This window comes from Onychostruthus taczanowskii, unplaced genomic scaffold (genome assembly GCF_017590055.1).
Source record: "Onychostruthus taczanowskii isolate IOZ18803 unplaced genomic scaffold, ASM1759005v1 scaffold4, whole genome shotgun sequence".
Taxonomy (NCBI): domain Eukaryota; kingdom Metazoa; phylum Chordata; class Aves; order Passeriformes; family Passeridae; genus Onychostruthus; species Onychostruthus taczanowskii.
The window spans coordinates 23069166-23094271 of record NW_024501459.1 but is presented as its reverse complement, the minus strand read 5'-3'; the positions used below and the strand labels follow the sequence as shown (position 1 = coordinate 23094271).

Here is a 25106-nt window from a genome sequence, read left to right as displayed (position 1 = left end):
TGATTGGTTGTGTTTGTTTTGTTTGGTTTTATTGAGGGTTCCAATAAGACATTATTACCCTGTTTCTTTTTATGCTGGAGAGCTTGAATTAGTATTTTGTTTAATTGATTCTTGATTTAGCTGTGCTACAATACTTGGGCAGTTTGAAAAAATGTCAGAAATATTTACTGTGGAATTATCTTGTTTTCTGTAATAAATCACTTTCATCTGCCAGCTTTGAAAGAATCTAGGTTATTGTGAGGCAAGTTTTCTCCTCATGTAAAGTTATTTAAACATGGGAAGATTTTGTCACCTGTCTTTTTCACATTCCACACTTTTTTTGTCATTTGAAACATTATGGAGTCTGAGCTTCAGATGGTGCAAGGACTTGTTTTGTTTCCAAAGTTCATTTTCAGTATAAGTTCAGCAAGTGTTGCTGATAACTCTTCTTTCAAAACAGGTTCCTGGAGCGGATGCTGGAATTAGTTACTGTATTATGTGTTCACTTTCTGTCTGAATGTCAAAGCATGAACTTGTGCCAAAGCTTGGATTCAGTCCAGGGAAATCAAGTTCAGGTTGGGACACAAATACTGTTTCAGTGAAGTTTATATATTAAATACTCACTGCAGATCAAATGATGGCTTTTTCTTTTGGGATGAGGTTTTGCTTCCTTTCTGAAAAGTGAGTGTTTTATTCTCCTGTATATGTGTCGTGGTTTGACCAGGAAGTGAGGGTTTGGGAAAGTTATGGTCAAACCAATCAGTGGCCAGATTCTAAATTGGCACCTGGTGTGGCCACTGGAGACTTGGATACGCCTCTGAGAACACACAGGGGTTAAAAGCAGAGCATTCCTAGCGAAACTTCCTCTTTGGAGTCCAGCAGGTGAGCGGATCTGATCTCCTCCCCTGCCCGGCTGCGTCTGGGTGGGGGAGGGGGAGGCCATGCGGCCTGAGAGAGAGAGAGAAGCTGGAGTCCTGCAAGGTGCAAGGGTGGAGGAGGCCTGGGATGGTTTGGGCAGCACCCCCCCGGGAGAGGAACGATAGATTGTGCAGGCTGGAAATTTGATATCATATACCGGCACTACGGTCAGGAGGAGAAGCGGCGGGGGCAAGGTGCCCAGCCGCTGGCAGACCAGGCTGAGCTGTCTCCAGATACTCAACTGTGATGGTTGTCCTGAGGAAGTGCTGCACATTCCCCATAAGTCTTGGTTTAAGTAAAAAGTTTTCATCTTCCTCCAGTTGTAATGAAGCTTTCTGTGAAGTGTTTTGTCAGTTTATGGGTTTTTTTGACTTTATCTCTTTTCTTCCTCCCTTGTGAGTTTTTGAGAATAAACAGTTGGTAACTGAATTCTTCCAGGACATCAGCTACAAGTCAGTTGCCCAGAATGGGGTGTGTTCTGAAAGGACAAGGGAGAAGACTGTCTTGTCCCTTTACCAAGTCACCAAAAGTATATAGAGGTAAGCAGACTGATAGTTAAAACTTTTACCCTTCAATCCTCCACTGGGATTTTACTGTTGTATTTAGCTTTGCTTCATCCAAATAAATTAAAGTCCATAATTATTGGACTTGATACAGAGAAGTTTTATAGCACAACATTCATGTCAGTATGTCTAGTTGAGGTTTCTGTTCATATGCAGTGCCCACTATTTGGTGAGTAGTAACTTGGGGGAAGAGAATGTAGGATTCACTAAACTGAAGTATAACCTAAGAATTCAGATGGACAAGACTCCCCACATCATCGATGGAGGGAATAAGAGACATCGCTCTGACCAGTGTAAATTAATGAGTCCTGATCACATTTTGAGAAAGGGCATTTAGAGTAAACAGAATTTAGCTAATCTTTGTGAATATCCGAACACAAATTGTTCGTGATATTTTTACGTGCACACTGAAATTTAGCAGAAGACTTTAGCTTCCGGCATTAATTTCTCCTTGTGACCAAGTTGCATCCTGTTAAAAAAAAAAACCAAAGAAAAGAGTCAGATGCCAGTGAAGTTTTTGCAAGATTCAGGTTTTTTTCAGATCACAGTTACCCTTTATGCTGCTTGTGCAGGAAAGAAATGGGTGGAAAACACAGGAAGCAAAAAAAAGTTGAAAATCTTGAAAAGCTGAGTCACTGGATTTGAATTTTGGAAAGGTTGTAATAAAGCAGGCAAGACACTCTAAAGGAATATAATTATATTACATTGCACAAAGGTTTGTTTGGGTGGTTTTTTTTTTGAGACAAACAGTTGCAGGAGACCTTCCCAAAAATAAGTCATAGTGGGTAGGACATGTCAAATCAGGAGATAAGAGAAAGAAGGAAGGAGTTATGGTTTAGTGTGGACTTCCTTACAAATAATAAGAGTTTCTTATGCAAAATGTAAAAGACAAAGAAATAAACTTGTTTTAGGGAATAAGGACATGATCCCTGAAGTAAGCATACATTGTGCATATTATCCAAGAGGCAGGTGTCTGAATTCAGAGCAGAAATCTCTGATTTCATCACAACATGATGACTTATGGTGTTACAGAGGTTTAGTAGAATTGCATTTGTACCTTTGCAATGAAACGATCATGCATCTGAAGATGTGCCAACAGAACTGAAGAAATAGAGTTATCTGCTTCTCTAGGTTTATAAAATTGAGGAAAAACAACGGGTAAAATACATTGGTTTAATCTGTCATCTTTCCTGTGGTTAGTTAAGAACCATCTTGTACAGCCACAGTTGGAAAAAGAGCAATATACAGGATAGTGAGGAATGTCATAAACTGACATAGTATTTCTGCAGTAGCATGGCAAAGAACAGAGATGTTCAGTTTTGCTTTCTCTCATCTACTCTGTTGGCCAGCAGTTATAGTTCTGACTTTGTGTTCCTTCAATAGATGTTGAGTTTGAGAGCTGGAGAAAATACATCTAATATTTTGCAGTGTTTTTTTAGACAATGCATTAGTAAAGATAACAGTTTCCAAAGACAGCTAATCCCTGTGCTTTTGTGGTTATATTTCTTGGAGTTTGGAAAAATCCCACCTAAGAACTTAGTTTCTTTGACTGAGATTATGCACCAGGAAGTAACTGACAGGTATGATGAGTTGTTTTTTTCCCAGAGTACTGTGAGACTTAGGACTCCGATGCCTGAGTTGAACTGTCTCACAGATATTTAGAAAGTGGACACTTTATTGGACCCTTACTGAGCCAATGAATAACAAAAAGAGCAAAGAGCACTTTGAGAGAGACTGTGACGGCTTCTTTGTTGATCCTCTGCTGAATTCCTGGTCATTCCTTTTTCTTTATTGGTTTTACTGTCTGTGGTTCACCATTTGTGTTGATCCAAGAGGAGGAGGCAGTTTGCCTTATGAAAAGGGGAGAACAGTCACTACTTATTGTTTCTCTAAAAAGCAGAATGGTCTTCAGCACACACACGTTTGGCTGCCTTCCTTGGTGTCACACGTGTGGGGCCCAAGGCTGGATGCTAATAGGCTTCATCACTGCTAATGTATTTGTGGAAAGACTGGCACTAGGATCTTGGATGTACCTCAGTACTTAGGAGAGCATTTTTATAGTACAGGTTGTGTGGAACTAGAGGATTGAACACCTTTCTTAAAGTTCTTTAGCCTTCTTTTGTTATAGAAAACCATGGGGCATGCTTGCTAGTTTTGGAAAGCTTTTACAGCTGAAGAAGGCTTGAGAGCTTTGGTTTTGAAACCTCATTACTTGTTTGTGTCTGAAAATCCATCTCATGAAAGTAGCCAGCAGACTCTTCTGAAAACTTGTGAGGTTTTGACGAGGGCACCTGACTCGTCTCACAATTACAAAGACTTTACAGGTGCAATTACATTTAGGCCATCTGGTTTTACTGAATTGAATTTTATTAAATTCCCACTGCAGAGAAGAGGAGTGTGAAAGCAAAACCCAGGTGAACAGGCATTATGGATTTTTATAGGAGTTGGAAGAAATGCCTACTGAGTATTCAGTCCTTCTGACTTTCTGAATATGGCAAAAGATAAGCATTCTTTCCGCAAATCCAGAGTGCACCTTAAACTCACCAATTCTCCAAAACCTACTGCGTTATCCATCATTACTGAAAGCTGTTGGTACCATTTTTGTTAATTTTCTCACATTGCAAATGTGGATCATGATCCACATTGGCGGAAAATTGTCAAAAATAAGAAATATTATTAACAGCACATCTTTCTTTCTGCTGCTCATTATCAACCTCTAGCTTCCTTCACAAAGTGTCTGTTTGTTCAAAAGCCTATTTGTCTGCTGCTCCTGCATTTTGAGATACTTTTCAGCTTCCCCAACTTTAATTTGAAGGTTAATGCTAGTAAGAGTTCTGGAGTTAAGAAAAAGCTGAAGACTGTGTGATAGTAGAAGAGCTTTACAGCACAAGGGTATGGTAAGAAGAATGTGAAATTGGAAGCAAATGAAAGATAAGAGTAAGGTGTGATAATTAAAGGAGAACTTAAAAATAAATGGGATTTTATGCAGGCAGGTAGCAGTTAAAGTTTCCAGGATGAAGTGGTGAGAGTTTGTGTGTCTCAGAAGACTTTAAACTGATGGTGTCTGCATTATAATGACTTTTAGATGTCCTCAAGGTTTGCTGGATGTTCCAAATTTCAGTCCTGTTTCTTGCAAACTTATTCCTAAATTTGCTAAATTATTTTCATTTGGTAAATCACGGATGTGGATTGTGTTTCTTTCAGGGTTGTTCAAATGGAATCAGTTAATCACTAGGCTACTGAGAAACCTCTTATGATTGTATTTCTGTGATAGTTACACTAAACAAGGCACTCCATATTTAGATTTCTAGGATTATTTGCTTTGCTAGACACAACAAAAGCATTAGCACATGATTCATCTTCAGATTTGTGAGCTTGGGAAGACTTTCTGCAATGGCTCTCAAATTGTTGAGCTCCTATGTAACACTTTAGGCCCAGTAAATGTTTCCTAACAGGAAACTTCTCTGCAGGGTTGTGGTTTAAGCCCAGCTAGTATTTGATCACTGCACAGCCAGTCACTCAATCGACTTGGAAGGGTGGTAGTGTGAAAACTCGTGGGTTTGAGATCATGACAGTTTAATAGGTAAAGCAAAAGTTGCACTTGTGAGTGAAGCAAAACTAATTCATCCCTCATTTTGCAGGGGCAGGGAGATGTTCTGCCATCTCCAGAAAAGCAGATCTCCACCATCCACTAACAGTGTCTTGGGAAGACAAGTGCTGTATACGCTGAATGTCCCGCCCCTTCCTTCTTCTTTCCCCAGCTTTGCATGCTGAGTGTGACACCATATGGCCAGGGGTGTTCTTGTGGTCAGTAGGGGTCAGCTGTCATGGCTTTGTTCCCTTCGAGCTCCTTGTGCACCCCCAGCCTCCTCACTGGTGGGGCAGTATGGGATGCAGAAAAGCCCTTGACATAGTGCAGGTGCTGCTCAGCACCAGTGAGAACTTTCCTTTGTTACCAACCGTGCCTTCAGCACAGATGCAAAACACAGCAATACCAGGTACTGTGACAGAGTTTAACTCTCTCCCAGCCCAGACCACTGCAACAGAGCGAGTCAAACATTGATTATGGGGCGAATATTTGTTTGAAACACTGCAAAGAGAAGGATAAAAAGGTAAAATGTTTTGTCAGTAAGTAAATACTGCAAAATCAATTAGGAGCCTGAAGCCCTGTTGAAGCAGCAGTAGATATTCAGTGATCACTAAGAATGTAGGACCAGTTGTCTTCTCTGAATATTTTAAATATTATTTCTGTTCCACCAGTGGTATTTTAGGCTATTTTTCCTAGGGACACCTGAGCTGTGGAATATTAAATATTTACCAAATATATATAAATGCAACTGATGTGATATTATCTTTTTGGTCCAAGTGATTTAAATAAAAGGGCTGCTTAGACAGAATCTTGTTATATACTAGTATGTTATTTAATGCGTTCAAAACCACCTGTGGGATAAATTCAGTTTTCCTAAGCACAGCATTGTAAGATGTCTTTTTGCGGGTTTGTGGGCAGCTCTGTAATTCTGAACTGGGCATGAAGTTACAGATAGGAAGGTTTAAGCATTTAAGAGTAGGATCCACAAGTCTAAATTATCCAGGAGGAAATCAGAGGAGGGGAAACAGAGTTCAAGCCTGTTCTTGTGCAGAAACAGATGTAAATAGGACTTTGAGCTGTGCTACTTTTCATGCATTTATGTATGAAAGTTGTATCAGCTCTTTCCTGTGCAACACACACAAAAAGGGAACTGGCTATCCCAGTGCACACCACGATCTGCCTTCAGTTCTCCCTCTGCCCAGTTTGGCAGAAGGATTCAGGAAGAAACAGTTTACAACTGCCACTAGCCCAAGAGCATACTCGGAGATGACTGTCTGAGTCTGTCATGTCAAAACTCCTGTCACAGAAAATACTAAGTAGTCATTGGCCAGGGGAAAATTACAAGAAAGTGACTATTTTAGGTTGGCATTTTAGGTACTGAAGCGATACTGAAATTTCAGGGTGATGTCTCTTTGTCAATAAATACTGTAAAATCTCTTCATGCTGTTCTACATCAAATCATTAAATATCCATTGGGGTGGGCATAGAAACTTAACTGCTGTATACCACATGATTAGATGAACCTCTGACTTTGCTACCTCCTGTCCTCACTTAACAAAGGTCACTTAATTTATGCAAAGTGAAGCTGCTTTTCCAAATGAGTTTTGACCTGTTTCGTTGCTGTGTCAGGTTATGAATCTCTGTTCCATTGCACAAAGGTGATGTGTAAGATAAGACACTTTGGGAAGAGCAGCTAGAAAAGTAAATGTACAGTAATGCTCTCTTACCCATCATAAGGGAAGGAACAAAAGTGACATGCTGATGGGAAGGTGAGATTTTTCCAAATCTTTTGTCCTTTGTCTAAATGGCTTTTTGGTATCCTGTGTGGTACTATTTGGTACCCTCTCACATTCCTCAGAGACAATGTTCTATCTTGCTAAATCATCACCACTGAACTGGAAGAGGTGAGGGGATGAAGATGCAAGGTGCAAGATGCATGTTTAGGAACACACTTAAGAGACTTCTGAGTTTGCAAATCCAGGGTTATGGGAGAAGTGGGAAAATGCCATAGCAACTAGTGCCTCTGAGATGGTACAGAGCAGGTCTTTCCTCTTCTGTGATGGTCTTTAGCTCCATTTTTCAGTTGTCTTCATTTTACTTTCCAACCTCTTTTTACAGGTGTATATTTTGAAACACATCCTGACAAGATCACACCAGCCTTGTGTGAAACCCAGCACAGAAGGTCCTGACTTTCCCCTGGCCTCGGGAAGGGCTCCCGTGGGGCAGGGAGATCCGAGGGGCCGGCAGTGCTCGTGTGGGCAGCAGCGCCGGGAGTATGGCGAGCGCAGGCCGGGCCTGCCGGGCGGGCACAGCAGGGCCGTGGGGCAGATGGAGCATCCAGTACGGAAATGAGATTTTCACCTGGATGGTGGCACACACACACACACCCCGGCTTCCCCCTCAGGCCAGAGCGCTATGTGGTGTCATTGCAGTGGCAGTGGGAAGCCGTGCTTGGATCCTGAGGGTGGTGTGTCCCAAATCCTTTGAGAAACAGCTTGAGAGCAGTGTGGACCCCACCATCTCCACTGAGAAGGATGCAGCACTTGGGTCACCAGAGCACTGCACTCTGCCTTTCCCTCTGCACGGGCTGGACCCACGGGCTGCACCCACGGGCTCCCCAGACATGGCTGCAGGAAGCTCAGGTCACCCCTGGGCTCTGGCTGCTTCTGTGGAGAGCTCAGGTCACCCTCGGTTTCCTCAAATGTGGCTGCAAAGAGCTTAGTTTTCTTTTGGGCATCACAAGATGATAAAATAGCCACATTTTCAAAGCAGCTCAGCAAGTTGCAAACCCCCAGGTGCAGTGGGCAGGCTGGAGTGTGTGCTATGAGAACATCCCAGACCCCCTGAAAGCCGGCTCGCTTTGTCCGGGCAGAGTCTGGAGCAGAAAGGGACAAGGCCAGCGCCCGCTCCCATGCGTGTCACTGGGCTGCACGGGAGGAGGGAGGTGGAGCTCCAGGGGCAGAGGGGCAGTTCCTCTGGTGTCTGTTTAAAGAGCATGGTGTGGTGTGTGTTTGGGGCCATTTGGAGAGAGCTGCTGCTCCGGGAGGAGGGGCAGTGAAGTTTGCTGAGGCAAGAGCAGCTTTCTGAGCTGAGGCCTCACTCTCACCTGCTGGCATGCCACCCCAAACCCGGGCTCGGCAGAGACTTTTGATCAAAGGGGGAAAAGTTGTGAATGCTGACCTCTCTGTGGTGGCTGATGTGTACGTGGAAGATGGAGTGGTGCAGCAGGTGGGACCAAACCTAAACCCGGAACCCTCGACTGGACTTGTGGTGCTGGATGCCACCAACAAGCTGGTGATCCCTGGGGGCATTGATACTCACACACACATGGAGTTCCCTTTCATGGGTAGCAGGTCAAAAGATGACTTCTACACTGGAACCAAGGTGGGTGCACAAGTGCACGTCTGTGTGTGCATCTGGGCTTTCTCAGTTAGAGGTGCCTGCTGGTTGTCCAGTATTATTTCTAAAAGAGAAAATAGAATGTGAATCAAGCACTGCCAGTTGTTCCTGTCCCTTTGACTGGGACATTGTCATAAAGTAGTTGGGGCACTCAGAGGTCACCCCCAACCAGTATGTTATTTGGGCTCCTCCAGAAACTATTGTGATTGCGGGGATCAAGTGGGGCAGGCATTTACCCTGGCTGTCAGCATGCAGACTACAACCTGCTTTGGTACATGCATCAAGCTTCATACTTTTCTGAGCAAAGGTTAACTAAAGCAACAGTTTAATTCCCTTGTGCTGTTTAAGCACTTCTGTGGTAATCTGAATTTTTTCCTCTGTTAGCATGAGGGAATGAAGCCTTTTCTTCTGTCATTCACTTTGGTGCTTACTGTGTCTCTCAGTGAAAGTCCACTTCAAATACACTTTATGAAAGTACCTAATTTCTCCCAGTTTTACACTTGGAGTGTGGTTTTTTTCAGCTTTTTAGCTGATCTTATTATATTCCCTGAATATGAATAGTGTATCAATTACTCATATTAACAGTATTATGCATCATCTCCATATAGTTTCCATAACCAAAATTTTCAAGGCACTTTTCTAAGAGCTTTGTTGTGCAGACTGAAATCCTTTGTTCACAGAAAGGATTGCATTGCCCTACTTGGCTTGTCTGCTAGCCATCACCTTCACAGAGATTGTTATACCCAGTTCCTCTCACAGGAGAACTGGGGTTTACTAAAAAGCAGAAAATAAGTTTTTAAGGTTTTCTGAGTAACTCTGAGATACTTATAGGTCAGGGAAGCTGCAAAACAGAGGCTGCGTACACAAAACAGGATATCCAGATGCCACTTCGGTGCCTACAAGAAAATTCTAGATCCAGCTTAGCAATGAGATGTCAAAAAGTTAGATATTATGGCTATAGTTAACCCAGGTCAAAGTGTGGAAAGTGTTCATACCTATGCACTGAAGGTCATCCTCTGACAAATATTTTGGCAAGAAATTCAGTGAGAAAGAGTTGTATTCCAGCTATTGCAAAATATGCTACAATGATTAGCTCAGATTTACCCATTCAGTTGAATAAGTAAAGGCTGCTTGCTTTACAGATAGAGGAGGAAAAAGATGTAGGGAATAAAAAGAGACTTCAAGTGGAGTTGTGGAGCCCATGACTTTTTTTTTTTTAAGTCTATAAATTTTATTTAAATCCTGTTTAACAAATAAGTCAATCAGTCTTGATGAAAAATATTTGACAGTTTGAACAACTTTTCCTGGAGAAAATGTTTTGCTCAATTCATTAGAGATTACAAATACTTGTGTCACTCTCCAAACTTCTCTTTTTGCAAAATATACTGACATATTTACAATTATTCTTCGGATTTCTAAGTGAACAGAAGGAAGAAAGAGACTAATTGTCATACAAAAAGGAAGAGTAATATAGCATGAGGGACAGGCTGGATAGTTGGGGCAAGTCCAACAATACAAGGTTTAACAAGTCCAAGTGCAGGGTCCTGCTCTTTGGCCACAACAACCCCCTGCAGCGTTTCAGGCTGGGGACAGAGTGGCTGGACAGTGCCCAGGGGATGTGGGGCTGACAACAGACTGAACGTGAGCCAGGGTGTGCCCAGTGGCCAAGAAGGGCGGTGGCATCCTGGCCTGTGTCAGCACCAGTGTGGCCAGCAGGAGCAGGGAGGTCATTCCTGTACTGGGCACTGGTGAGGCCACACCTGGAGTGCTGTGTCTAGTCCTGGGCCCCTCAATTCAGGAAGAGCATTGAGGTTCTCAAATGCATCCAGAGAAGGGCAGCAAGGCTGGTGAAGGGTCTGGAACACAAGCTCTGTGAGGAGCAGCTGAGGGAGCTGGGGCTGTTCAGCCGGGAGGAGGCTCAGGGGAGACCTCAGGTCTCTGCAGCTCCCTGAAAGGAGGGTGCAGCCGGGTGGGGCTTGGTCCCCCAGGCAACCAGTGACAGCACAAGAGGACACAGTCTTAATCTGCATCAGGGGAAGTTTAGGCTGGACATTAAGACAAAATTCTTCACAGAAGGAATGATTGGGCATTGGAATGGGCTGCCTAGGGAGGTGGTGGAGTCACTGTCCCTGGAGGTGTTTTAAGGATGAGTGGATGTGTCACTTAGTGCCATGGTTTAATGGAGAAGTTGGTGCTAGGTCATAGGTTGGACTTGATTTCAAAGCTTTTTTCAAACCTAGCTAATTCTGTGATTCTCTGATCCTGTGAATTTGACCTGTGCATGTTTTGATCTGAATTGGTTGTTGCTGTTTTGCAAAGGAACATTGTTCAGAGCAATAGACAGGATTTATTTTGCTAATCTGGAAGAAAGTAACAATTTCAACAAAGGAATTTCTGTACTGGATCAATTTCTTTTAGTCAAGGATCTAGCATCTGAGTGACTTTTTTTCCCTCCAAAGTCAAGAAAAGTAATAATTCAGGTGTCCATAAATAAGAGTGGAAATTTTTGGTTAAAAAGCAATTTTTGATAATCATTCACCTGTTAAGTAAGGTTGTAGTTTATTTTATTACTTGACAGCACTTGTGTAGAGAATGTAAATTCCTCATTATTTTTAAAAACCCTCTATACAGTTTTACTAAATGATATTGTGTTTCTAATAACAATATATTTTTAAGCACTTTTGAAATATTTTGGTATTAGACAAGAGTTTGGGGGTTTTCATATTGTATTTTCAAACTCAATGGGGCTTCTTGTTGTTGTTGTGTAGTTGCCCCTTAATACTTGCCTGTCACTCAGGCTTGTTTTTTCCACTACCTAGACTCTGAGGAAGCAGGTCTCAAGTCGACTTTTCTAATGCTCTTCTTCCTCAGTGATTCCACACACTTGAGGAAACTCACTGATGCATAAACACTACAGACACATCTCCAATTCTTTGATAAGTTTTCGTACATGAAGAGAATCTTCTCCTTCAGTGTGAGAATTTCGCTTGCATTCTCAAAACAAATTAAATTAATATCCCTAATAATGTTTTGAGTCTGGACTTTACTCAGGGGAACTCCTCAGTGGCTTTTGGCTTTTCAGTGTATCCAGATTAATTGATGTAAGGGAATTGGAGAGGGTAGGAGGAAATTTGCATTCTTTCTGATTGCTAAATATTAACTTTATTCTTTTCAGGCAGCTATAGCAGGAGGAACCACTATGATCATCGACTTTGCCATCCCTCAGAAAGGTTGTTCTCTTACTGAAGCCTTTGATGCATGGAAAAGCTGGGCAGACCCTAAAGTTTGCTGTGATTATTCATTGCATGTGGCAGTTACCTGGTGGAGCAACAAGGTAGACAGAAAAGCTGATTTTAAATTCCATAAATCTGTGCCACACCTGCTTGGAATGAGTCTTCCATGCTAAATATTGCTTGCTTCCATGCTAAATATTGTTTGTGATTAAATACAATATTTGAAATAGCCCACACCCTTCTGAGAGTATATGTATTTGAAAGAAGTCTGCAGATAGCCTGTATCTCTGGATAATACTGCACAGAGTTAAAGGTAGGGATTGTGCAAGACCAAGACCAGGCAGGTCAGAGGGGGAAAGAGGTGTTTACAATAATTTTGACTTTTGTTGCTTGAACACTTGATATTTTGTGCTTCAGATGAGTTTTGGTGGTTTTAGTTGTTTTTTATATAAGTATATACATAAAAAATATGGTACTTGACTTCATTTGTAGAGGAAGACTTCCTGGGTGGCTGCACTAAAACCTGTTTAAAGTAAAGCAGGACTGTAGCCAATAGTACATTGAATGTGAACTAATCTAAAAAAACCATTTTTTGAATTTACGTATGGGAGAATCACCTTTGCTGAGTGAATGTTTGCTGACAGCCTGAAAGATTTACTGAGAAATTAATTTTTCAGGTGCTTGATATCTATTGGAATGAGACCCATGATTTACAAGATGACTTTGGATTCTCAGAGAGCTATGCATCAGTACACAGATATATAAAGTAAATTCCTATTTTATATATGAGTACCTCTAATTTTTAAATTCTAGAATATATTCACCAAAGCATTCACTCTGCAAACACATCTTTGGTATTCTGTGTACTGAGTGCTAAAATAGGCTGACCACATCTTCTAACTTAAGGCAAAGTCATGAAATAAATTCTCCAATGAAATCTGAGTAATGTGCATTTGAAAGAGCCTCAGCAGACAATAGTGGAATTGTATTGACAAATCAAATAAAAATAGGGAGATGTAAATCAATGAAATGTTCTAGTTTATATTAAGAATGTAACTGTTTTTAAAGGCCAAGATTAAAAGAAATAGGTTGGGCATTTTGTAGCTGTAAAAGGCCTGGGTGAAAAAGACTGATACGTCATACTCATCTGATCAGTTCTCATCTCACCCGGTTTTGAACTATTAATTAAAAGCATACATACTTTAAAATGCCTTCTGCTAGTTGTAGTATACCGTGAAAAGGATAAATGACATGCCTCTATATTTGTGCCGGAGCAGGGCCTTGGTAACTCCCACTCATGATGTGCTCCATCCCTCCTCTGGATAACTAAAAAAAATTCCTTGAGTTTTTTATATATCTTACCCTTCTTGGGCAGACTCAACTGGTTTATTAGAGAGAAGATGAAAAGTAATATTTTACTTCTTGAAAGGAATTAATCCCATGGAAATTGTAATAGAATTATAGATACATATAAATTACTGTAACCATCATTTTACTGGGAAGGGAGAGCCAAAGTTATGTAATATATGTTTCTAGCTAACCAGTTGTGCAAGAAGCCTTAAGACTAAAATATGTGTCTTTCTTTCTTTGTGATGAAATGTTTTGCTGAACCTCTAGCAGAACCAGGGAATCCTAACAAGCAGTGAATAAAGAATTAAAAAAAAAAAAGAAAAAAGGCAGGCCTGCACATAGCATTTTGGAGATGTTTTGTTTGACAACAAAATGTTTCAAAAGGCTGTGTGTGTTGTTTAAAGTCAGGACAAAGCTCTAAAAGATGAAATCTTTTCTGTCAATGTGTTGTTTGCTAAAAGATGCATCCCATTGCAATCTAATTTTGAAAATCGGTTTTGCATAAATGTCCATGTTGTGTGAGTTGGACACTCGACTGTAATATTGGAATGAGTGTTTTCAACATCAGGAGGTTTATTTGAAATAAAATTCTGCCTCATTACCTTTTGTAAAAATCATTCTATCCTACAATTAGCTTGTGCTTCCAATATTTGCACTGCAGTGTTACCCTTTTATATACTTTGAGAATCAATTTGATACAAGAAGAATAGTCTAAACCAATCTTTAAATATGTGACTTGGGCTATTTGTACTGAATATATATTTGATGGGTGAGTAAAGGTTCACCCTTCATACATACAATTTCCTTATACAAAATTATTACTATGTATAATATAATTGCTGTATTTTTCAGGTGAAGCAAGAAATGGAAAGTCTTGTTCAAAACAAAGGTGTCAACTCCTTCAAGATGTTTATGGCCTATAAAGATATATACATGGTCAATGATGAGGAGCTATATGAAGCCTTTTCCTGCTGTAAGGAACTTGGGGCAGTTGCTCAAGTCCATGCGGAGAATGGGGAGCTAATTGCACAGGTGCACATTTGACATTCTGTCCATCAAAGTCAGGAATATAGATGGTCCTAGCCCTAGGTCTCTCCAGACATAGTCAGCTCATGTAACAGGAGCAGATCCAGAAGTATGGAGAAAGCTTCACTGACTGGGCACAGCAGTCTCAACATCCCTCTATGCATAGTTAGCTTCACTTCATACTTGCCACTGTCACCTTAGTGCTGCGTGGAGGCACTGAGAGCTCTGGGCCCCTGAGGGTATAACTACTCTGGTAATACTCGACATCAGTGGTGACTACAGTGGCTGTAATAAAATAGTTTCTTCAACTATTCCAGTCAACAGCGCTTTGACTCTGCCCCATGTCCAATAAGGGAAAGTAATTCATCCCTAAATAATATCAAATCAGCAGACCTTAAATTCCTGGAACAGTGTAGGGACAGAACCTTTTTGCCTCTTAAAGCCTCTTTGTCTCTTGGAGTTTTCAGAGGTTCTGGATATGCATCTTTGTGCTTAGTAAGAATTTTTCCTTTTTTTCCCTCAGTGAGGGTTAGTAGCATCATGGGACATCATTTGCCATGATATTTAAGTGTACATATTGAGAGAGGGGTAGGGTTTTCAAGAGCAGTGATTTAATCCTGCAAGTCAGTGAAGTGTGTTCTCTGAATTTACTTAAATATTCTGAGACCTGAGTTTATTGAGAGATGTATTAGATTTCAGATAAAACTACAGTAACTTCTTTTGGAAAAAAATCACAACTGCCTAGTTATTTTTTTCCCTTGAACGGGCTGCAATGGCTGCTTCAGAGTCCACTTTACTGGCAGCATGCTCATGACAACATAGATACATTTTAACTGACTCTTGCATGGCTTTTGTGTGGTCTTCAGGGCGCAAAGAAGATGCTGGCAATGGGAATAACCGGCCCTGAGGGTCACGAACTGTGTCGTCCTGAAGAAGTGGAAGCTGAAGCTACACAAAGAGCGATTACCATAGCAAATGCTGTGAACTGCCCCCTTTATGTAGTCCACGTAATGAGTAAATCTTCAGCAAAGGTGATAAGTAATGCACGAAGGGAAGGTAAAAGTCCTGATTCTTTTGTGCTTGGACAATGGCATTGGGGGAAGGGTCATGGAAAACCAAACACAGCATTAGTGTCTTAATTTTATGGGTGTTATAAGCCTTAGATCATGGGTGAATTTCTAAATTTTGTGTGTGTCTGTCTGTCTGTCTGTCTGTATATTGTTGGGCTCAAGGGGAGCAGTGTGTAAGAACAGCAACCAGAACTGAGACCTTCCCTTCTCCCCAGAGCAAACTCTTTTCTCTTAGTACTGTACCTCCAAGGTGAAAGTGATGGCCAGGACAGCATTATTTCATTAAAAATTATGTGACCGGTTCAAGACAATAAATAATCTACTGTTCTTTTCTATCAAGCTTGTCTGCAAGACTTTACCAAATATCTTGATGAGAAATTCTATAAAAGAGACCACACCATATTTTTACAGGCAGTGCCATGACTCCTATTTACTGGGCATTTAACTGTCATGGTGGAGATGACTGTCTGAAAGCCTTGATTCCCACCAGTGCCGAGCTGTTCAGGTTTGCACTGCAGTGTTCACAAATACCTCTGGTCAGCCTGATTTTCCTGACCATCTGTTAGGTAGACTACAAGTAGCCTGAAGGCCGTAGGTATTCAGGATGTTTTATCTCCTCACCTGTAAATTAATCCAGAGCAGCACGTGGAACAGCACTGTGAGGAGACATTATCAAGGTGGAAGGAGCAGGACAGGAGCCCAAGATTTGGAGGACTTAAAATTATGTGTCCTCATTATCTTTTTGAATATTTTTTGCTATGTTTTTACATATTTGCATTTACAGCTTGTTTTCACCTGACTTGGTATGAATTTCATATAGACATCAGTTTCACTATTTCTTGTGTTAAGATAATGCCTACACAGGGGGCACAGATTATTAATATTAAAATGTACAGTATGAGATCATAATAAAACAAAACAGTGTGATGTCATTATACTAATAGAGATGGATATGTTTATGCACAATATGTATGACCATGACTTCTAGTAAGATTTAGCAGTAATTCAGGTTTGTAAAAGAGTTTACCAGAATATATTTTATTGGCACATTTTCTACTGTGCTATATTTGATTCCTCCACTAGATGCCAGTGCTGCCAGGAATGTGGATTATGTCCATTGGTTGGTTGTACATTCACAGGCATTGTGTGAACATTAACTACAAGTTATGACAACAGTTAAAATACCCAGATAAAAGATGAAAAACTGGCTGTGAAGACCTAAGCCGGTGTTTTATAATACACTGTTCAAGTAAAGAATTTTGTGCTGACAGTAAATACCGTGAAACATTGATTAGGCACGTGTTGTAAGACGTCTGCAGTGCCAGTTTGATTACTGAGGATCGACGTATGCTTTTCCAATATATATTAAGAAAAAATTGGGAGAATTGATGCACATTGTTGTGCAAATTGCATTTTATAGCCTCCTGGGCTGCTGCAGTAAGATTCACCAATGCTTTCCTTTGTGCACAGCAACATATAACATATTTTCATGAGTCATATTGATCTGCATAGAAGTATACTCTTTAGAAAAAAGAAATCTAAGATCGATTGAGAAATTTCAAAAGATAACTAGAGTGCCACAAAGGAAGTTACAAGTATTGTAGTTTTTAATGAGATTGATCTGTATGAATTTTGGTAATTGGAAATTCTCTACTGTTGGTTTTAGTAGAAGTTATTTTTCATTTTTTATTAAAGAGTGGTAATAAAAAGCAAGGATTTCCAGACCAAAAAACCCCTAAATTCTCAAAGTATTATATGAATGACATAAATAAAACTCAAATATTTTGATGAAAGATATTCAATTTGGACAAGTTAAAAAACGCTCTAATGTGAACATTGTGTAAACTCTTAAATATTGGAAGCTTCTCAAGCATTTGATTTGAAATATTCACTCCAAAAGCAGTTTATGCATCTTTTCAAGATCATTTCTCCATGTCTTGATGCTAGCTTCCTGCTATTCACAATTGTGAAACTTTTCATGTTACTTTTCAAGCACTTAGCATGAAATAAAAAGTGTGTGTGCATATTCATCTCTGCCCATGTCAGAGGAAGACTGATATCCCTTCCAATTCCATCACTGACCTCAGAAGGGGAAAAACAGATCTTCAGTGAGTGAAATCTATTTTCTGTTTGACAGTGTGATACCAAAATTGAATTGCAATTGCATTGCTTCCCAAATTCTATGGGATAGTGATTTTCCTAGTCAAAAATGTAAGTCATAGCCCAACTCTTCCTTTTCACTCATTTAGCTATACAAGGTGAGAGCTAATATTATAGGCTGAAGGCCTGATAGAGCTTGCTCTAGACAGTAGGCATAATTCTGTTGTCTTCAGTGAGCTATGGCTCAGACCTTGAAGGCTAAAATCAGTCATGCACATTGTAAAGGAACAGCAGTTCTTATTCTAGATTAAGCAAACTTTAAGGGAATGAGGTAAGCAAAAGTCTTTCCTTCTCTCTCCCATGCCAGAGTTCACCATCTATGTCTGCTCTGATCTCCAGCAACAACACTCAAGGAAGGAAACCTCCAGATTATAGCAGCATGTTTTTCATGTACATCTGTAATAGCTGCTGAATATTCAACAGGGAATCCAAAATTCCACATTGTGACCATGTTGGAGAGGAACAGGCTAACTCATGCCCCCCCATCCTGTTATTTTTGAGGGACCCTACCAGCCTGTTTGCCAAAAGCAATGGTTCATCAGTTCTCCACTGAGAGGATCAAAGACAGCACCTCTGTGAGAGCAGCAGTGTGTGACAGCACCTCTGTCCTTGCTTGTCTCAGTGGGCTGTTTCTTCATCTCTGTGCAAAATATGGCCTTCAATCTGGACAGAGTAGGTAGAGGAACTGTATTCTTCTACAGAAGGGCGGTTGATATATTTGTGTGCGTGACACTCTCATTGCCATAAGTGGGAAGACAAAAGGGATTATCTTCTTGCTATTGTGCAAAATCTTCCCTCCAGTGAGAATAAAAGGTTGTAGAGCTCTCATGTCAGGCGTGCAGCTCCTTCTCCTTATTAGGATTACCTGATGTGAACTTAAGGAGTTGCCTTGTCACGCACTCCAGCCGCCAGAAATGCTGTGGAGAGAGCAAGGCTAATAAAATGTGATTTAGGGGTACATGATTTACACCGTCTCCCCCTAAAAAATGCTTTCAATCTAAGCTAAATCTCAGCTAAAGCTGGAGACCATAGAATAGTGTCCCTTCCAATAAGGTCCCTTCCAGCCCATGGTGGTTTGGGTTGGAAGGGACCTTAAGGATCATCCAGTGTGATGATTAAAGTTCATGTCCCTTTCCTCATTTAATGTGATGCTACTGCCAGGAAATGGGACTTTCTAGTGGAAACCTGGAGAGAACAATCTTACTGAAAAAGTAATTTTTTTATAAAAGTTTCTTCTTTTAAAAAAGTGCATAGAAAAATATGTCCTTGGCCAGATTCTAAGAAGCTTATTAAGGCTTACAGAATTGCTTCCTACCAACAGTCATGGGTTATGTCTCTTCTTAGTGAGAGAAAAGGCATGTCCATTGCTGAGGGAATACAAGCTCTCAAGCTGATTCTGAGCACAGGAATGCAACTAAAAATGTCAACTTTTTAGCTGTCTCATGCAGGACAGCTCAGGTCCAGGCTGTATATAGCCTAATGGATGCAATGCTATCCCTGATTCAGTAAACCCTGCCTTGCAGTTCTGCTCTTTTCAGAGCATAGCTTGTGAGTATCTTTGCCCCATATGACCTTATCTTAAGTGCTTCTAAAATTTCTACAAGAATAAGAACATACGGACCAGTTTTTCAATTCTGTAAATGTTTTTTGTTGGTGTTTATCAGTATTTCAACTCTTTTTGAGTTCCGGTAGGTGGTACAAAAATAGCAATTGAATGCTCTTCTTTTTGATAAAGTAATCTATTAAAAATAGCTCTGGCTAGCCAGTTAGGCCACCTGATAAAACATCACCAAATGCACAGCTGTTTACCAGATGCTCAGAGGTGTCAGGAAGACCAAACAGCAGAACACTTAGTGTTCCTTTTTTTAATTGAATGCTGGAAAATATAACAATTTGAAAGACATGATTTATTACTGCATTACTTCACTTTTATGCCTATAGGCAGAAGTCAATCAAGCTAGAAGAACCTTAATGCAGAATTTCCTTGTTGCCAGTTCAGCTGAAAGAGCCTTAGTGCAGAATTTTGTTTTTACTAGTTTTAAAGCAGAATCTTGACATTACTGTATCCTTCAGGCTGGCTTGTCATGGCCCAAGTGAAATGCAAGAAATTGCACATTCAGCAGAACTGTCCAGAGGTAGTCTGTTGAAACTGCAGTGCTCAGACTCAAAATCACTTGAGGGAATAACTTCTACTCCTCCCCACTCATGGGAACAAAGGGAGCTGGTCAGCTCAAACTCTGACTGCAGAAACACTGTCATCAGCTATGGTACATGAGCTAGAATCAGTTCAGCATATCTAACTGCGAGCTTGGAAACTTCTTTTCATTTTCATGTGGTGAAACTATGATGAGAAAATTATTTTCCTATTATTCTCTGAAGTATTTATTAAGAAAAAATTTATTATTTTCCTGCAATTTTAATTTTAATAATTTGTAGCTATGTCCTAATGATTCATAGCTGAGGTTTACTTTGGATGAAAGCTTCTTTAGCTTGTTTAAATGCAGTAAAAGAGACACAAACCACACTTCCCCTCCGTCCCCTTTCTTGTGGCTTTGAAAATAAAAAATCTGCCAAACAACTAATAGGTAAATACGACAGATTGGTTACATATACCAGACCTTCTCTATATACATCTAGATTGGTGGCAGCCTACCTAAAATACAATATTTGGAGTTGGCCAGGAAAGGCCAAGGGTTCCTGCAAAAGGCAGGGAAGACCTCGATCAGGAACCCTCAGGATCACGTTTCATCCTGATTTCATCCATTCTCTTGGTTTTATCCATGTCTGTTCTCTGGGTTTCCCCATTCAGCTCTGAATTAAGAAAACACTAATCTGCTCAAATCTCCTCATCAGTGAGTGATCATATCACTTCCATGCATGGCCTCATAGTCACTGCTTTTAAGTTCTGAAAATAAGATGTAAAAAAAACAGTAAATAATTGCCAAAATAGTGTTTTCAAGTCTAAAAAATGGTGGTCTCCCTCTGAGCTCAAGTATTAATCTATAATATATGTAGCTAAGTGGGACTGAGAACTTAGAATGCTCCAAGCCAAAGCATCAATATGAGACATGCACATTGAGAATGTCAGAGTACACTGAAGTGATGGTAACAAATTAGTAATTTAGGCTGTGGACAAAGTTGCTCTAGGTAGTATTTGGAATAAATGTACAATACACTAACACCAAATCAGACTGTGACACCACATAGAGATAAAATTGTATGAGGCCTTTTAGCAAATCTAGCACCAAAGATTTCAGGAATGGCACTATTGCAATGAGAAATGTATTTTGAAAATAATTGAATCCTCAGTAGGATGCCAGTGCAGGAGTTACAATGCAGCAGCTCACAGAAGTAGCAGTCTAATGTACAGAGAGAGACCTGCAAAGCTTTGCTTTTTGTATTCCACAGTACCATGACTGCATGACTTACACTCAGAAAGTCAGAGAAAGGTCACAGTGTTGTACTACCAAGCAATCACCAGCTGTGGCCTTGCTGGGGCAATGCAGTGATGGTTCCAATAAAAATTGTGCCTGGAGTGAAATCTGGCATCCAATGCAAAATACCCACTGTCTGTAGGGATCAGGGGAGAGAGAAGGCTGCTGCTGGGACCCAGCAGAGGCTGTGTTTAATTGGCACCAAGTGGCCTCTGAGTGGGTGTGGGAGGTCCCAGCTCATTCTGGTTCTTTAGTGACCTTTGCAGTTGGAGGCATTTCCACCTGTCAGCTGCAGAACTGCAAAGTGTCTGGAGCACTCGCTCAGGGAGTGAAACATCTTTTTCTGATGAGTTTCAAATCCACGTTTCCCAGGAGAAAAAAGTAGTTAAATATGCTAGTTCTGTCCAAAGGCTAACAGCCAGTCTAGGTTGGTGTCCTCTTCTGAGGAAAATAGGATACTGTGCAGCGAAGGATAAAAGATTAACATTTGGGAGATAACTTTTAAAATTAAGTTATTTATAGTTTTTGATTTGGGAAATCTTTCTATACTTTCTGGTTTATGTCTCCTGCCATATTGTTCTTCCTGGCATAATTGTAGCCTGACAATTAAAAGTGCCACCTTGCAAAGTCTGTGTGGTGTATATATTAACTGACACTGTTATGTAGTCAGTAATTTCAGAGCACCAAACAGGTACTACCAAGTACATGAATCTTAAACATAATTAATGCAACTGAGGACTGCTTTCTTTTTGAAATCTCAATCACATTCCTAGTAAACAATGTGTAAAACTCATCATAGTATATCTATCAACAATTTAATTAAAAAACTTCCCCAAGCAATGTTCTTAGGAGAAAATATATTGGGAAATCACTAGCAGAAAATTCAGAACAAAGATGCTGTGTTATAGCTTAGTTTATTATGTCCTTCCATATGTAGGTGCTTAATTTGAAACACTCATTCAAATTTAAATTCATTGCCACCAAAAAGATCCTTCACAGAGAAAATACAAGTTATGCATTTTTATGTTGTTTGATGATGATACCTTTGCTTTACATTTTTCAGGAAAGGTGGTTTATGGGGAGCCTATTGCTGCAAGTCTTGGCACTGATGGCACCAACTACTGGAATAAAGACTGGGCTCATGCTGCAGCATATGTGATGGGACCCCCACTGAGACCAGATCCATCTACTCCTGGTTTCCTCATGAACTTACTGGCCAAGTGAGCAGATGAATAAACAGTGACCACTGATACCAAAATGCACAGCAGATTTTGTCAAGAGTACCTAATAGCAGGCTGATGCTCTGGAGATTTTCTAAGTACAGAGTGTTACATTATCAAAAAGGAGAAATGGAGGGTGAAATCACAGATGAAAAGAATTTCTCTTTTCATATTTTATTTCTCGGAACTCTTACAGCCTACTGTCCACATATAATTTCATTCAGTAAGCCTTGCCTTGCTCATACCACAGCAAAAATTGTAACATGACCAGGAAGACAGGCTGTAAGTCAGTGGGAAATATGTCAAAGGTGAGGTCACAGCTAGATTTTTCTGGGGTTTGCTGTCAGCTGCCTTTTTCACTTGAAATTCAAATGCTGCATAAAATTAAGCCTGCTAACTTCTGAAGGTACATGTAAGATATTCACTTCAAAATTTCTACTTCAGAAGGATGTAGAAAAAGAAGTATCTTTAGGATATCTGCACTTAACAAGATGTGTGGTTTGCTGGTATTTCATTACCAGTAAGGGTTAACTCCACAAAAGGGTTGAACTTGACAGAAGAGCCTGTAAAGGTGTTCCTGAACACAGGCTAACTGATGTGCAGATCCATAGTAATTTCAGAGGTCATATGGAGTGACACAGACTGGGGAATTTCATTTCGCAGTGTGAGGATGAAACAAAGCTGCTTGCTCTGGGCAAACTGGGCAGTTCCCCCATACATGGGATGTCTTTGACATATCCAGAGTAAAAGAGTCAGTGTTGGTGCTTGTTTTCTTCTGAGGGGTTTCTGAAGAGGAAACTGCTTCACAGGGCAACTGGCTGTTACTGTGGAGCCAGTCTTGGAAGATGGGACTGAGGGCAGGCTGGCAGGGCATATCAGTTTTTGTCTTGAAGGATGAATGTCTTGGTCAACCCAGCCTTACAACAGGTTTTCCTCTGTACTGTCTGGTACATGCTCTGATTCATAATGAATTTGTTTCTCTGCAGTGGTGACCTATCTGTGACAGGGACTGACAATTGCACCTTTGACATTTGTCAGAAAGCTCTGGGCAAAGATGACTTCACAAAAATCCCTAATGGAGTGAATGGTGTGGAGGATAGGATGTCAGTCATATGGGAAAAAGGCGTTGTAAGTATATCAAAATGTCCAAACATAGAGGTAATTCATTTCTCCCACAAAACATAATCTCTCAGCAAGTATTAACTCTTGAGTTTTATCAAGCATGTTTATCATAACTCATTCAATTGAAAGCTATAACAGTCCTTATTAGCTCTCACTTTATTTATTTATATTATATTTATTTATTTATATTTAAACACCAAGAAGATTCTTAGTGTTTAAAGTATTTGACTAAAGAATCATTTTTATTGTTTAACAGTAAGGCATTGCTATTGTTTCAGTGGTACTGCAAGTATATTTCCTTGAAGCATTTTTTTCAGCTTGTGAAATGAAAATAAAAGAGGTGCTTACAGTTTCAACTCTATCAGCTGTGTATTTTTTCCTTTTTGATCTCTCTCCAACTTGGCCATTGGAGGAGTTGCACAGTGCTGTGCCTGTCAACTTCTAATTTATGTTTTAAGAAATGCTTTTCTAATGTGACAAGATGAAATGAGCATTTTCAAGTCCCACTGACTTCAGATTCTCGTACCAACACAAGAAGGGTCAGTGCTTCTCAGACAATGTCTGATGAGGGGGGAGGTAAGGAAATCTCTTGAGGAATCTGCTGCATAGTAGGTGTCATGATTGCTCTGGCTAATGCATAACTGTTATGTTCTGGTTCTATTGAAGTTCTCTTGCAGTAGTGAAGTCATGTTGATAATGCACTGTGAAGCATATTCATTTGTCACAGTATAATTACCTGCCTCACACACTTGGTAAGAATGTGGTTCATGATATCTCTTGCGTATCTGTAGTTGGGATTCAGTTCCAGCTGGTAAGTACAAAACTCACACACTTGTGCCTATACTCACCTGTGGCACAGCTCTGGTGAGATTTCTTATGGGGTAAACAGAAATCTAGCTTGGGCTCATGTGAAACTGAGACATGAATGTGTTCATCAGTGCTGATTTTGAACAGTGCATCATGTAGGGCAAGATAATTTTTAAAATGTTCTTCAATTGATATTAACCTCCCTTTTTTCATTTGTAAAATAGTACACAGCTGTGTGAGTTTGTTTGAATACCTTCCCTCTCTTCCAACACACCATTACTTAGAAAAGCAGTGTTCACCATTTTCATTATACTTTTCTTCTCAGATGACTGCACACAGACCACCATAAAGATGCTTTTATGACAGTCTGATTCCCAGACTGATCTGTGCACAATATTACTGCCAGTGTAGGTGGCTTTCCAAACAAACAAGAGTCATGGAAGCTGGATTAAATTAGTTACACAGCAGTGGACAGTCCCAAGATACATGTATATTCATTGTTGTTTGGTATTTTGCTGAAATGTCACGTCAGCAATCTGTTTTTTATACTACTTCATTTCACATCAGTTACTGATCACTGCTATACTCTGTGTCATCGCTAAAAAAATCCGCAAATCAGTTTTCCTATATTACATATTGTACCTTGCCTTGCCTTATCACCTTCTAGGCTCCCCTTGATACTGTGTCACCATTTTTAAAACCAAGATACTCAAGAGATATTATGTTTCCTGAGGAAATTGATGAGCAGGGCTACAGATTTAAAGCCAGCTAAAACATTTGATTTCAGTTGACTTGAGGCTGGATCCACAGAGTGTTTCATTTAAAGCTGTCTTTTTTTTTCTCTTTGCTGTGGGATAAAGTAAGATAAAGTTACTGTATTTAGTGAAAGTACATTGCATTATGGGCATCTGAAACAAATAGTTACTTTTACTTCTAAATTCTTCAGTATGAGCTTTTAAAAAATGATGGATGTTACTCATCCTAGTTTTTCAACAAGAAGAACATTTTTTCATTCCATGTTTAAAAAAAGTAATGAGTTTTCTTTTGTGTACTGTTTTGCAGCACAGTGGAAAAATGGATGAAAACAGATTTGTAGCTGTTACCAGCACAAATGCAGCAAAAATCTTTAACCTTTACCCAAAGAAGGGCAGAATTGCTGTGGGCTCTGATGCTGACATTGTAATTTGGGATCCTAAAGCTACAAGGTATGCATGGGAAGTTGTTCACCCCCCCCCC

At 40.2% G+C, this 25106-nt stretch overlaps 1 protein-coding gene across 1 annotated transcript in view; it reads left to right on the top strand.

The window, feature by feature from the left end:
* The first annotated feature begins 8112 nt into the window (after positions 1 to 8112).
* The window catches only part of DPYS (dihydropyrimidinase), a 28300-nt gene continuing 11306 nt past the window's right edge, over positions 8113 to 25106 (top strand). Inside the window, exons 1-7 of the mRNA XM_041412742.1 lie at positions 8113 to 8433; positions 11624 to 11782; positions 13884 to 14063; positions 14924 to 15113; positions 21785 to 21941; positions 22928 to 23069; positions 24933 to 25075. Coding sequence (XP_041268676.1) covers positions 8164 to 8433; positions 11624 to 11782; positions 13884 to 14063; positions 14924 to 15113; positions 21785 to 21941; positions 22928 to 23069; positions 24933 to 25075 — 1241 coding nt within the window. The 5' untranslated portion in view covers positions 8113 to 8163. The remainder of the gene's footprint in view (positions 8434 to 11623; positions 11783 to 13883; positions 14064 to 14923; positions 15114 to 21784; positions 21942 to 22927; positions 23070 to 24932; positions 25076 to 25106) is intronic.